Raw genomic sequence first — 15137 nt, forward strand, 5'->3', positions numbered from 1 at the left:
TAAAGGTGACAGGAGAAGCCAGTGAGCTGTCTTCTAAGTTTTTAGAAGCCACAGGGGACCGCACTGTTGTCCTGGAGTGAAGGACACTGAGTCTCTGCCTTAGAGCACTTCATTGTCTTAGCTCTGTGTACGGCCTCCAGATCAGAAATTCATTGAGGCAGTTATGTTTATGGAAGAGAGACAAGAAAACAAGTTATTATATTAATAAATACAGTTTGGGAAATAAAAGCTTTCAAAGTAGTGAGTCTGTGGAGGGAAGACATGGAGAACACTGAAGGGTGTTTGGAGAACACTAAATTTATAAAATCTTAAAATCTAAAAATCTTAGAAAGGATTTAAGCAGGGTAAAGTGTACTCCTTAGAATTAGTGACAAGTAAAACACTGAGGTGCTCAGGGGATACTCCGAGCAGAGCCAACATAGTAAGTGAGCAGAACATCTGAGGAGTGCCCTGGCACTTGCCATCTGGGGACAACAGAAGTGAGGCTGGGTCTCCCTGACCTGGAACCTGACACCAGCCCAGTGAGAGCGTGTGCTGGGCGCAATCTGCTGGTTCCTCCAGAGTCACCCACAGTGCTTGGGGCAGTGTGACATGCTACCTAGACACTGGTCCCCTGTCCCTTCTGCTTCCTGGCCGCCTTCTCCCTGCAACTTGAGGGACCCGGTGAGAAGGTTCCAGCTGAAGATATTTCAATTCTCTCTGACACCCAAGACAGTCCGGCTATCACTTCACCAGAACGCCTGCGCCAGGGGGACCGGGGATTTTTTGTGCCTCTTTTGTCCTTTGCTGTGTCTAGGTTTGTGCGTGGCACGTGCAGCTTCTCAAGAAATGTATGCTGATGAATGCGTGGCTGAATGCAGCCTAGGAAGCTTACTCCTTGACCTTTAAAAGGACCCCCCACCTGCCCCGGCTCAGCAAGCCTCCTGCAGTTGGCGAGGCAGCCATCTGCCTTCCCCTGGGCTCTCCCTCCTGACTACTAACGGACACTGATTCAGACGTGCATCTCTCCAGCTCAAGCCACTTTTCCAATACCCTAGGCTGATTCTGGATTTTCCCCAGGGTTCGGTCTCCCACTCTGCACGGGGGTTCTGACCCCCACACCTCCAGGTCTGAATTTCTGTCTTTGTTTTGCTGTCTGATTTAGTTTCCTGCTGCTGCTTAACACACTTGCACAAACGTAGTGGCTTAAAATGACACAAATTTATTATCTGGAGGTTAGAAATCTGAAAGGAGTCTTACGGGGTTAAAATCAAAGTGTTAGCTGAGCTGTGTTCCTTTCCGGAGTCTCTAGGGGAGAAGCCGTTCCTCCTTGTCTTTTCCAGTTTTAGAAGCTGCCAGCATTCCTTAACTTGTGGCCGTATCACTCCAGTTTCTGCTTCCATTGTCACACGACCTGTCCCTAATCCTCCTTTCTCCCTCTTAGAGGACCCTAATAGCAGGCCCACCTGCATAACCCAGGACAACCTACGTATCTCAAGATCCTTAACTTCATCACATCTGCACAGTCCCTTTTACCGTGTAAGGTAACACATTCACAGATTTACAACATAGGGATTAGCATGTGGACATCTTTGTGTGGGGGCAAGATTCTGCCCACCACCTGGTCCTACCTCACAGCTGGCATAGAGCATTTCCTGAGCTTTCTAGACAGTATGGTAGGTGTGGCATGACCATGACAGGGGCTTCTTTCTGGTGTCTGTGCCCTGTGGCCTCTGGTCTAACCACAGAGCCCACAAAGATGGGAGCGATCCTGTTAATGCTACTGGGTATGACTGAAAAGGTTCTTTCCAACGTGCTCATCAGAAACCACAGCATCGTTTGCTGAATGTTGTGGTTCTACGATTTTTGCCTCACTAATCTGACCACAGGCCTCTGGAGTCCCAAGGAGATAAAAAAAGAAAAAAAACTCTAAGGTCGAATGTTGTCGCTTTGAGAGCCTTTATTCTGAGCCCCCACTGCTCTTAATTATCTTTGAAAATCAGCCTCTGCGGAGAACAGAAGCATCCCTGTGGGTGGGTGGGGATGGCTGATTGAGGGACGTCCTATAGGGTTCTGAGCAGAGGCACGCAGATTTGCGTGGCAGTGCAAGGAAATGAAGCACTTGGAGAGCTCTCATCCTCTCCACAGCCTTATTTTGCTGCAACTTACAGGTAGTCACAACATAAGCCCTTATGGTCGGTCCCCCGTCAAACCACAGGATGTGGCATTGGTCCTCTTGGGAGCAAGCTAACAACACTCAGGACCTATGGCAGAATGGTCTGTGTTGCTGGACTGGCTGAAGCTGTGGGCTGGCTTGGCATGGACACGCTGGCAGACAAATGCTGATGCCACTTCAAAGAACCTCCCCTCCAGGTGCCGAGGGCAGCTTTTCTGATGCTCATGCTGTGTCATTGTTTATTTTCGCAAGGCGCCCAGCTGTTGTGGTGGTGATATTTATACCAATAAGTGCTTTATTCATCTGCTGATTTCAGGGGATGCTTGCCAGCCGCATATGGCAGCCAACCTCGGGGCACTTCTGAGCCTGATGTTTCTGCATTTAGAGAATCAGCTCTCAAAGCCTGCACCAACATCTGGGGCCGAAAGGTCTTCATTCACCCAAGACCCACCCTTGCCAGTGACCTTGACCCTTGCTTCTTTCTACATCCCAAAGTGAGATTCTTGGAAACGCCTCCTCTGTGCCTGGGCTCTGGTTTTGCAAAAAGGGATGTTGGGGAAAGGGCTCTACTTCACTCATGGGCTCACAGAGCAGAGTTCACTGTTTCACTTTTTCAGGCAAAGGAATAGGGTGGTGATGTGTTCTGACTTTGGAACTCCACAGGGGCTTTGTTTGATGGGAATCTGTTACATGTATGGTTATCTCAGATTCCAGCTGTCCATTGTTCAGGTCCTAAACCTTAGAGCCATTCTTGACTCCTTGTTCTCTCACATTCCCTATTCAATCTGGCAGGATATTTTGTTGGGTCTTCCGTCAGGATATACCCAGATTCCACCCCACTGCTACCACCCAGGCCCAAGCCATCATCACTCGTCACCTGGGTTGTTGCAGGAGCCTCCTCTCTTTTCTCTCTGTTCCCACTCTTAGCAACAACTCTTCCCTTTCCTGCACCAACAGTCTATTCTCAACACAGTAGCCGGAAGGATGCTTTGAAAACAAAGTCAAATTACTTTCTCGAGTCATTCCTCTGTTCAAGACCTGTCGGTGGCTCCCCATTTCTCTCAGAGTAAAACCAAGTTCTTCCTATGACACCTCCCCTCCCACAAGGCCCTCCATGACCTGGCCCTGCTGTGTCTCTGTGTCACTTTCTGCTGCTGTTCCCACACTCGCTCTGCCCCAGTCGCAAGGGCCTCCGGCTGTTCCTCCACCATAAACCCTTGGTGCAGGTTGGGCCCCTGCCTGGGGTGCTCTTCCCTGAGACGTCACATGGCTCATTCTTGCACCTCCAAATCTGTGCTCATATATGACCTCAGCGAAGCCCACCTTCGTCACTGAATTACAGGTACGTCCAGTGCCCCAAACCAGCCTTCCATCTTCATTATCCTACCCTCTTATTTTTCTTTTTCCCACATACCAGTCACCTTTAACATACAATTAAGTACGTTATGGAGTGTTTGCTGTTTATTGTCTCCCCTGCTTTAGAATAGAAATTGCACAAGAGATGAGAATTTGCTGTTTTGCTTTCTCTTTCTGGTTAACTGGTGCGATCCCAAGCACCTAGAATAGCTTCCGGCAGATAGCAGCTACTCAACAAACGTGGACTGAATGAATGAAAGGAATTTCTCCTGAACGACTCCAACATACACACCCCAGCTTGCATTACATTCCATTCTCCTACGGCTGACCCTTGAACTTGGGTCTGAACTGCATGGGTCCACTTACATGAGGATTTTTGTCAATAGTAAATAACACAGCGCTGCATGATCTGCATATATGTAAGAGCCGTGAATATGGGGGAACTGTGGGTACAGAGGAGCTGCGTACACGGAGGGCTGACTATACGTTATATGCCAATTCTTGAGTACACGGATGATCAGCGCCCCTAACTCTTGCACTGTTCAGAGGTCAACTGTCATCTGCTCCTCTCCTTGCCTTCCCAAACTTCCTGCTGCCCCATCTTGTCCAGTCACATCCCGGATGCCTGACAGCCCACAGCAGAACCCCTGTCACCATCCATGACTTTGTCTCATTCACTTCCCACATCCAACTTCTCCCTAAACCTGTAGACCTCATCTCTGGAAATGTCTTCCCACCGAACCCCAATTCTCCTGCCTCCTGGCCCCCTCCTCAGTTCAGATCACCTGCTTTATCTTCTGCATGTTTGCAACCATCTCCTCCCCAGACTCCTGGCTTCCAGGATTTTCCTCCAGCCTGTCCCCTCACTGGTCCCCTGACCCAGTTTTCTAACAGGAGTTCTGGCTCTGCTGCACAACCGCTTAAACTCTTCAGTGTCCCCCTCCCCGCAGAGCACATCCTTTCTGCCCGTGCTCCTAGGAACAGCAGGGGTTCCACAAAAGTGCCCAGAGTGGCTGCCTCTCCAGGGAGGGGCACCTGGTAGAGCCAAAAGACCAGTGTGGGTGGAGTTCCTGACCCCACCCCTTGCTTCAGCACGAGCAGCTCTTAATTGTCCCTGTTTCAAAGGTTAGGCCTGCATGAAAGCTTTTATTCGCAGAAAGGACTCTGTTGCTTACAGAATGAAAGCCTGATACCATGCTGCAGGCCAAGACCCCTTAGCCCGCACGGGCAGCCCTCTGCAAGTTGGCCCTGCTGTGTTTTCCAGCATCACCACCCTCTTCTCCTGACATACCGCAAGCCCCAGGCGCACTGTCACCGAAGCTGCTCTGCAGACAAGCCTCCTCACTGAGCTGCCAGCCGCTGCCCCCGCCGTCCCCCTGCTTGGAGGGACTTTCCCAGCGACATCACCCCCTAAACGCCAAACCTCTGCCGCCGCCTTCAATGCCAAAGTCACCTTCCCTTTGAAGTCCTCCCTCACCCTCCGGGCAGAATTAATTGCTCCCTGTTCGCGGCCAGCGCAGCACTTCACTGCTGACCTCTGTTACTGTGTCCCCACACCAGGTGGGGACAATGTGCTCATCTGTCTCTGCAACAAGACTATGAGCTCCTGGAGTGCTGTGACGACAGCTCAGATCCATTTTTCTCCTTCCACACGAGGCCTGCCCGAGGCCAGTCCTCACACAGGAGTACGCTGAGTTACTCTGACTTTCCTTCAAGACAGTGATGGGACTGCTCTCCAAAACTCTAAAGGGCCCCCATCACCCCCTCCGCCCAGGAAGGCTGCCCTGCCATGGGGGTGTGAGCCCCAGAAGCTGTCCCATGACACGTGTCCTGTGTCCTGAGTATGGGGATGTGCTGTAGGCACGTGATGCTTGGAGCTGGCAGATGCAGGGGAGCTAAGGCCTGAAGCCTGCTGGGACACAAGGGACACCTGTGACAAAGCCAGGTCTTGATGGGGTCATCAGTGGGCAAAGGGTCTTAGGTTCAAACCCCAAGCTCTGTCAGTCAGGCTGCACCCCAGAGCGGGCAGGGTGGGTGAGCATGGCCAGATAGCAGGATATTCTGCAGGGTGGAGATGCTCAAAGCTGGGGGAGGCAGCCTTCTCTGTGAGCTATCCATGATTTGGAGCAAGACTGTAACCAGTGCCTGGGGGATGGAGCAACAGAGTCAGGCCCTGGGCAGTGGTCGGGGTGGCTGGACAAGGCCCATAGTCAGGAGGAGTCACTGCTGGAATTTGGACAGCCTGGGAGTGGCAGGGCCTGGCAGGAGACTCTCCACCCAGCCTCTGCTGAATGGGTTCACTTGGTGCTCACAGTTGGAGGCAGCACTGTGCTGGTCCCTCCAACTCCTGGGCACGCTGCCCTGACGCACACCTGAGCACCCAGGGCCGCGGCCGGGCTCCTCCTACCTGGACGCTGTCCAGCTCGTTCAGCATCACCACGGATGAGCAGTTGTAGTCGAACACCAGCCTCCAGAAGTCTGCCACGGTGCTGGGTAGAGGGTGTTGCGTGACCACGAAGGCAGCGGGCTGCTTGTGGCTCTGACAAAAGGACAAAGGCTTTGTGAAATATACACCCATCAGGGATGTTCTGATGAGGGGCAGGCTCAGATGGCTGCCTGAGGCCCCTGAGCCTGCCAAACAGATGACACAAAGCACCAGCCCGTTCTTATCTCTGGGAGCCCTGGTGGCAAAGGGGACCTTCTCTTAATGAACTCATTCTCCTCCAAACAAAGACATTTCATTAGGAAAGTGTCATTCGCATGGGGATTATCCAAATAAATTATTTATCTCTTGGAGCTCAGCAAATAATCATCATTGCAATATGAAATGAAAGATTTCTGGACACAGAGTTGCTGCTCTGCTGGCCAAGGCACCTCCTGGGATATAAGGGGTATCATGTGTCCCTGTGGCCACAAGGCTGGAGGAGGGGTTGGCTCAGCCTGAGCCAGAGAGCCTCCTGAAGGGGCTTATATAGCCAGAGGCTCACTCCTACCTGAAGGCTGGAATGAGGGCTGAGCTGGCCTGGCAGACACTGGGCACTGAGTCCTGTGAGCCAACAGTGCAGTGAAGGTGCCCAGGTCAGGCAGAGTCAGGCAGATCTGGGTTCAAACCCAGCTTTGCCAGCTGTAATGCTATATAAGTCACCCATCCATCCATCCATCCATCCATCCATCCAAACAGCCATTCATTCAAGCACATTTCTAGAGTGATTTTTTTTTTCAGTGCTGACATTGGCAAGTTATTAGATCTGTCCAAATCTCAGGTTCTTCAACTGGAAGATGGGATTCACAACTCTGAAGGGACAGCCATGGGGCAGACTGCGTAAGATTTTCATGGGAAGAGACCAGCAAGCAGGAACCCAGCTGTGAGTCGGCTAGCAGGGCAGGGACACCCCTGACGTGGCTCTTCATTCTCGGCACGAGCAACGTGCCTGGCACACGAGATGCCCAGGACAGGTCCGGCAAACAACCGAATACATTCAGCCCTGTGTTACAGGTGGGGAACTGAGACAGAGAGAAAATGGCCTGTGTGAGTCTGCGTTACATTGGAAGCTTTGATCGAGCCCTGTTTACTACAGTACCCTGTGAGCAGGTGTTTGGAGAGATTGGGGAGCATTTCTGCTTCATCAGTGGTTTGTAAAAGCTGAGAAGTAACCCATGTTCTCCATAGGCTTTCTTGAGGGATGGTTCCTGTGGGAGTCACAGCTGTTTTCAGTGGGGTCACAGGTCAGCATAAGGTTGAGGGGAGGGAAGGGGCTGGCCCATTCCAGCCAAGTGAAGTCTCTGGCGACAGGCTCTGCCAAAAAGATAACCTAGAGCATCCGCCCATTGTTCTGTTATCTCTGGTGGCAAAGAAAATGCCTTGAAACTGTGGATGCCACAGATGCACTAGGGGGTCTTGTCTTCCAAGGGTCTTCACTTGCCAGTGGAGTAGTCAGAGGAAGAATCTGAGAGAACAGAAGGAGTTTCCCCAAAAGCCAAACTCCAGCTGCAGACAGCGGGGTCTGCAGACATTTCCAAACATGGAAAAGAATCTAAGCTTTAAGTGTCGAAAGACTTGGGGTTCGCACCCTGGCTCCACCCTTTCCGAGCTAGTTGACCTGGAAATAGTCATGAAAATTTTCTGACCTTCAGTACCTCATCTGAAGAACGGGAATAATCGCACCCAAACGCAGAACGAGACAGTGTAAGTCTGGGGTCCGACATGCTGCCCAGCACTCAGTGAACGTGAGTTTTCTTCCCTTTTTCCCTGTCTCGGTGATAAATGCTCTATTAGGCCAGCACGCCTGACAAAGCCTTATCTGAAAATATGTTCGAGATCCGTGCTCCTGCTGGGTTTCAGAGATCAGCCAGCAATCCATTTCATGGATAACATCATCCTTTACCAGGGGAAACATTAAAAATTAACCCAGAGGACTTCATATTTTTCTGCTAGAAGCAAAGCTGCCATGGTTACCAGATAATGCACGGACCAAGCTGGAATACAGATAAGGACTTTTTTTTTGTAAGAAAGGCAAAGACCCCAGTGATGGCTCAGAGAAATGCCTTGTGGACAAAGAGAATACAGTCAGCACCAGAGCTTGGCAGAGGGCATTTGACTCCAGGCAGCATCTAACCTACTAAGTAGAGGCCAGGAGAATGTTTGATCCTTGCTTGGATGAAAAAGGCATGGACTGGGGGTTGGTACAAGTGGGAGACAAAGCTTGGGAGGAGCTTAAAAGTGTGGGTGCACCCCCAGACCACACCTCTCTCCACACACACACAAGTGCGTGCACATATGCACACAAAGACACATATGTGTAACGTGGAAGACTCCACGTTAAAGCCACAGGTCTTCCCTCCACATCCAGATATTTGGTCTGACCAGAACAAGACTCCCTGCTTCCCGAACCAGAGCCAGGGTTCCCAGGGAGAACTTGGGCACCCTGTGGGCAGAGGCCAGGGCAGACCCTCACAGAGCTGAGACAGGCCTTGACCTCCTGTCAGCTCTCTGCCTCCAACACTTAAGATGCTTGGGGAGAAAGTTCAAGAGAACTAGAGGTCAGAGAGAGAGTTGGCCATGACCCCAGGAGAGAGTATCCCACATTCCTTCCTGTTCTAGGTAAGACGGGTGATTCATGTGGACTGGATGGACATGACTTCAGTCATAGTTGGGGAAAGGGACCTGGAAGGGCTCATCCCCAGTCAAGCAGCGGTGATTGTGGTCCTGAGTCTCGGGAGGCAAGATATGTGTCTTACTGAATCAAGCAAACTGTGAGGAGGCTGAAGGAATGAATTCTAGAGTGTGAGCCAGGAGTTCCAGGTGCCAGCTTTGCTGCTAGCTCTCTGGGTGTCTCTGAGCAAGCCTCTTTCTCTCTCTGGCCTCAGAGAAGTGCTGGGAAGTGCATGGGTGAGCTTCCTTCCTGCTGCAAACATCTCTACATCCTGGAAGTGGAGGGATGTAACTGGAAGTAGCTGGAGGATCCCGGGGAGAAGCGTTCAAGTCAGGAGCGTGGGCCCACTGGGATAGGACCATGTCCCCCTAATCCCAAACCAGGTCAAGGTAGGCGTGCCCTTCTTGGAGGTGACGCTGAGAAAGCAGGATACGGTGCCTCTAACAGAATTAGGAACATGGCTGGCATGGAGAATGTTTCCTGAACTGAACTTAAGGCTGACAGTCGGCTCTGTGGGTGGCTGGAGGGGGACCTGGGCAGGCCTGCAGCCGCCCCGTGGTGTCAGGAGACCCACTTTAAGCTTTTGGTCTGTTCTTTCCAGGATCTTTATGGGAGCAGAAGAGCTAACAGCTTGTGCACAGGTTTGGATCAGAGCATTTATAGGGAGAATGGTCTTTGGGGTCAACAAGATCAAAAGGAGGGGCTAGCTGGGGGGTGGGGGCAGGAGTCAGGGCCCTGGACTCTAGCCAACTACCCCTTGGGAAGAAACTTTTCTCTGGAATGCTCTCCAGGAGCTTTCCTTGGCAGGGCTCAACTTACATCCATGAGTGCCGCATTGATGTAGTTGCTGGATTCTCCATCCACTGAGATGAGGAAGGGCAGGCAGCGGTCCAGAGGCAGGACATCCATGCTCCGATTCTTGTCATGGTTCCGGGGCAGGAGCCCGATGCTGCAGTCCTCGGGCCGCACACGGGGAGTCACGATGTTGAGGGTCTAGGGGGTGCAAAGGCAGATAGGCAGGCACTGCTTACATGGTCGCCCCAAACAGAGGAGGCAACAATGTTCCAACTCAGCCCGACCTCCCTGTCTCCATCCTCCAAGACTGTCCCTCTGGTCCTTTTCCCAGGACTATTCCTCTCCTCTGGTGCTGTTCTATCATCTCTGCTGGCTGCTCCAGGCCCCATGCACTGAGAGCCTCTGCCAGGGGCTGTGGGACGCCACCACAGGGCCAAGGCTGCAGGGGCAGCACACCCTCATGCAGGGCTCAGACACAGGCTCTGACCACCTGCCAATCATTTGAGCTAAGCCCCTCCTCTCAGCCACGCTGCATTAAATGGTGGGCTGCCAAGAAGTCATAAGGTAGGGGATGGGAGTCGAGAATCCCTAATGACTGTTAAATATCACTTGAAATGTCATGGAATAAGGGAAATGACTTTACCAGCATGCCTCTCAGAGAGAAAGCTTTTTGAGAATGGAAGGATGCTTGGATGAGCTGTCTAAGTTGGGTGAGACACCCCTGGGAGCAAGTTCTATTATGTTTGAAAAATTCCAAGCCTTGTATTCTGCAGAGTAAGTCTTGCAAGTGTGGGGGCCATGCTCTGTTCAACCAGGGGGTCCGTGTTCTCTGGTCTCCCTTCATTCTTTACTTGGTCTCTACTCCGAATCAATGAAGTCTATTTGCTTGAAGGAGCACTGAGGTATTGGCCTAGCTGGAGTATTTGCCTATGAAACCACGGGCCCCTCAAGTCCTGAAGCTTCCTCCTGTCTGTTTTCAGCTCCTGTTGCCTGAGTATGACCCTAGCACTGACCTCAGGACAATGGGCTGGACCCAGGTTTTGTATGACTCAGTGATTTAAGCCCAGGCCTCCAGACCAAGGCTGCCAGCATTCTGGCCAAACAGGCTCCAAGGTGCAGCTCTGCTCTGCCTGAGCCGTGCCCTAGGCTGATGCTTCTCAGTGATTAAGGTGCATCCAAATCACCTGGAAGGAGTTAAGACTGCAGACTCTCCTTCAGTAGGTCCGGGTGGGAGCCAAGATGCTGTGGTTCTAACAAGCTCCCAGGTGAATCTGATGCTGGTGGTCTCGAGGCCCCACTTTGAGGAGTGAGGATCTAGGATACCCTCCAATTATACAGAAATATTGAGAAAACCTGAGTCCCTCCAGGGACAGAGCAGCATGAAATTCAAACTTGTCTCCACCCACACCCGGGTTAGGACTAAGTAAGACCTCAGTTCCAAAACATAATCACAGTGGGAAAAGCCAAGTGTCAGCAGTCACTGACTGGCCGTGTATCTATATTATGCAGCCCCTTCTGCGGCCGCGCGGAGCTGCGCTCGCGGGAAGCACGCACAGTCCGTCCTCGCGAGGAAAACCGCACGCCCGGGCTCAGGGCCGCAGAGCCCGGGATTCGCGCGTACCTGGAACTCGTCTTTGATCTGGCTGGAGTTGGTCTGCGGGTCCAGCCTGCTGATGTTGTAGTAGAGGGAGCGGAACTCGCACACCGGGATGGCCGTGTTGCCGCAGAGACACGCTTCCAAGATGGCATCGTGCACGAACACGTACTGCTCCTGCCAAGCCGGGCGGGGACAGGGTGAGGGTGAGGGCGGCCGGGACTCTGACGGCCACATTTGTGAAGGCTGGGCCTGACGGACACTGCCGAATCACTACTTCCCATCCTATAACCTGAAGGGCCAAGTTTCCCTGTTTCTCGGTGATTGATCTGAGTTTTGTCCCTTGTGTAAGATTCAACAGTGGAGTCACTGATAAAAGTAGAAACTTCTGGACACGCAGTAGCAGGCGCTCGTGGTGTCCTGCCCAAGGCCCTCAGCTCTCACCTTTACCTGCTGAATGAAGGCTGCTTACTGCGAACACCTGAGATTCATGCCGAGGGCTTTTTTTTTTTTTTTTCTGTCTCAGGGGTTCACTTAGGCTGTGCAGAGGGAGCCAGCAGGGTAGAAGAGTTAACGCCCCCCCCCACCCCAGGGTGGCGGCACACTTAGTCTGTGCACAGTGGGGGCGGGGGGCAGCAGGGCCGAGGAGTTAACTCCCCAGGAAGGATGCTTCAAGCAATGCCAGATGGAGACTTGGGGGAAAATGCCTAAGTTTCCTTTCTCTTAGGTGGAAATCCTGGAAGCGCCTTTCCCACACCATCTCGGAGCTCTCCAGCAGGACTGGGCTCCAGTTGTCCACAATGTCAAACAGCTTGTAAAATACTTTAACAGTATTAATTTCCTTCCCTCTGCCTCTTCCCCACTCACCGACCAGTGCATCTTGAACTCACCGCGCAAGGAAACCGGCTGCCCTCAACTCCTTGTCCCAGACTCTGATCCTGGAGCATGCGCCCTGGCCTCTGCCACGCCCCCATCCCCTGCCACGCCCCCGGCCTCCTCAGCTCTCGCACCTGTGGCTCTCCTCCTAGAAGACCATCCCCCTTCTCGACGCCCTCAGTAACTCATTCCCCCGGAAAGCCTTCTCCGAATCCACCAGGCAGAACTTGTTGCTGTTACTTCCAAGCCCTTAACAACCGTTTGTTGAGTGACTATTCTGCAGAACTCGGCCCATCTCTCTATATAAAATGTTTATCCAGAGGCATCATCATGATCTGTTTGAAAGTCTGTCTCCCCCACCAGACAGCAAGGACCACAATGTGTCTAACGCCGGGCAGCAAGCCTGCCTTCCACATGCATGAACCTGGGAACAGATAAAGCAGCCTCTTGGCTTTAGCGGCCTCAACAAGAAGCCTGAAGATTGGTCCGGGGAATTGGCTCAGAGCCCAGAGCAAGGTCCTATGAGGATAAGCCTATAAATGAGGGAATTGCCCGCAGAGCTGGCAGTGACCGGCCATGCCCAAAGCCATGGGCAATTTGTCTTCACAGGGTCGATGAGGGATGCAGCTTTTTATCTATCCAGCTCTGCTGCCCAGGCACCTCCAGCCTGCCTTAGAACCAGAAGACGGGCTCATTATAGGAATACCAACCATGGCTTCCAGGAGTAAGGGAGGCAGAAAAGTCTTCCTAGAGACAGTGTGGTACAGGGGGAACAACGTGGGCCTTGAGGATCCCATGGACCCAAGTTCTACCACTGTCTGGATATGTGGGACTTTGGGGATACTATTTCAGTTTTTTCATCTGTAAGAAAGGGGTACTACCAGGAGCTACCCCCTATGAGTTGCTGCTACCATAGGATTGTTGTAAGAAGTAGAAACAATACCCTGAACACAAAAGACCTGGCACACAGTGGGTGCTCAAGAATAAAGATGAACCCTGCCCATTTCCCTCATGATTTGGGCTCCCCAGCTGTGCAGAGCAGTACATGAGGTATGCCTCTCTCTTGAGGACAGGAGCTGTGTGTTACCACTCCTGGAATCCTCTACGCCTAGCTCAGGAACTCGATAACTTTACTGATAAGCTATCTCTGCAGTGACTGAAGTGATGCTTGGCACATAGTAGGCATTCACAGGGAGGGATTGGCATTTATTTAAACAATACCTGAAAGTTGCCATTGAGTCACTTAGATGCCCTTAGAGATGGAGCACCCAGAACCATTCCTCACTGGTGGGAGTCCTTGAACTGGGGGACCTCAGGGTTGGCAGGGGGGTACCAGCTTCTATGATGGTCTCACCATAGTAAGCCATGTATCCATACCCTCCCATTTCTCCTACACCCAGGTCTCTTTCTATAGGATGCCTCCACCCATGGGTCCTTCTGTTCAACCATGCTTCTCCTTGGCCGGGGCTGCAGGTGTCCAGTCAGCTCATACCCCAGGACTCACCTCTGTCTGCACCAGGTTGACCCTCTGGGCCCGGAGCTCACGTACACAGTTGAAGATGTCCACTACCCCTTCGTTCTCGGCCATGTCGAGCATGGTGTCAATGGCAATGAAGCAGCCGGTCCTCCCAGCTCCAGCACTGGAAGAGAGGGCAGTGGTCTGTATTAAGGACCTGGGGGTGGGACCAACCCTGGGCAGGCCCCTCCCATTCAGCCCAGTCCCTGAGGACCCTGCACAGAGGGAGTCAGTATGCTGCAGAGGTCAGACAGAATAGTCTAAATCCCAGTGCTGCTGGGAGATCCTGATCAAATGACTGAACTCAGAGCCTCAGTTCTTCCTTCTGTAAAATGGGAGAGCAGTGTTTGCCATTGGGGGCTATTTTATCAAGACTGGCTTATTTTTGTTGAACTCATTTAGTGAACACTTATTTAGTAGTGCCAAAGTGCCAGACCTTGTTCTGTTTTCCCAATGTTACCTATTAATTTTCTTACGAGGTTGTCAGGAAATTGCTCTCCTCATTACGCGGGTGAGAAAACTGAGGCACAGAGTGCTTACCTTGTCCAAGGTCAGCTGGCAAGTGCTGGAGCTGGGACTGTGACCCAGGCTGTCTGGCTCGAGTCTGTGCTCTGACACCTCCTCTCTTTGTAACAGTCACAGCACATAATGCGTGCTCGGACAATATGTATGCATGCAGTTTCCTCATCTGATGGATAACGGTAATCCATCCATATAGTTCCAGGCATGGTGCCCGGCACACTGGAAATGCCTAATAAACATGTTTTCCCCACCCTGACTTGCCTCCCTCCGTCTCTCCCTCTCTTTTGTCTTCTTCAGCAAATGGATGGAAGAAGGAAGGAGAGACGAGAGAGATCAGAGAAGAGGTGAGTAAGAGGGAAGAAATCACATCCTCTGAGCTGTTCCCAGGCAGAGAGTGAGTCCCCAGTGCCATGTCTGAAGCCTTGGGTTTGGTACCATGTGCACCTGCTTTTCCAGGCTCATGAGGCAACAGCATCCCTAAACTAGAGCAGCCGACAGTCCTGAGACCCCCGGTCCATATCAAGTCTCCTGAAACCCTTGATTCTGCTCATCAGTGGCTTCCTTTAGGAAAACCTCAGGCCAAGTACAAATAGCAAAGAACACAAAGAGACCCCATGGGCCATGGCCAGGCTTTCCCAGATCAAAATCAAGTGGGTTCAAAAATGGTGGCGCTGAACCAGAGACAAACAGGACATTTGCCTTAAATGCATGCAGTTTTGGGAGTGAAGGCCAGACTGTCAAGGAGGCCTGCCTCAGCTGCATTGTCACGTCTCATTTCCCTCAAGGAAACAACTGTCTTTGTCTGAAAACATGGAAATGAAAGGAATCTCAAAGAGGAAGAGGGCTGGAGCAGGAAAGAAAGCATCACTCGAAGGAGGACAGGCCGGTGGGACCATCACCCCCTAGGATCTGGAAAGTCAATATGTGGAGCTCCATCCTCCATGATCTGGAAAATAAATCTGTGGGAAACAGAGTCTTTGTTCTTGGTAAAATTTCATGGTTTGAATTAAGCCTGCCTGGTATTTGCCCCAGAACACATTCCTAATCAAGGCCCCCCCGCCCCATAGATGGGACTCAGCAGGCTGGGACTCGGGGTCTAGGAAGGAAACCAAAGAGCCACTCATGCATGTCTTCTCCAGAGTCTCATCCTCGACCAGTTTTAGGAGAAAG

The 15137-nt window shown here is 51.9% G+C and overlaps 1 protein-coding gene across 19 annotated transcripts in view; it reads right to left on the reverse strand.

Moving 5' to 3' along the window:
- Positions 1–15137, reverse strand: part of PTPRT (protein tyrosine phosphatase receptor type T) — a 1148549-nt gene that overhangs the window by 31635 nt on the left and 1101777 nt on the right. For all 19 annotated transcript variants that reach the window (XR_012061742.1, XM_072944247.1, XM_072944255.1 and 16 more), the window contains 4 exons: positions 13434–13569; positions 11081–11230; positions 9484–9657; positions 5919–6050 (listed from right to left, as the gene is read on the reverse strand). Coding sequence is in view for 18 of the 19 variants with exons in the window: in XM_072944247.1 (XP_072800348.1) it covers positions 5919–6050; positions 9484–9657; positions 11081–11230; positions 13434–13569 (592 nt within the window). In the remaining variant the exon portion in view is untranslated. The remainder of the gene's footprint in view (positions 1–5918; positions 6051–9483; positions 9658–11080; positions 11231–13433; positions 13570–15137) is intronic.

This window comes from Vicugna pacos, chromosome 19, assembly GCF_048564905.1.
Source record: "Vicugna pacos chromosome 19, VicPac4, whole genome shotgun sequence".
Classification (NCBI taxonomy): domain Eukaryota; kingdom Metazoa; phylum Chordata; class Mammalia; order Artiodactyla; family Camelidae; genus Vicugna; species Vicugna pacos.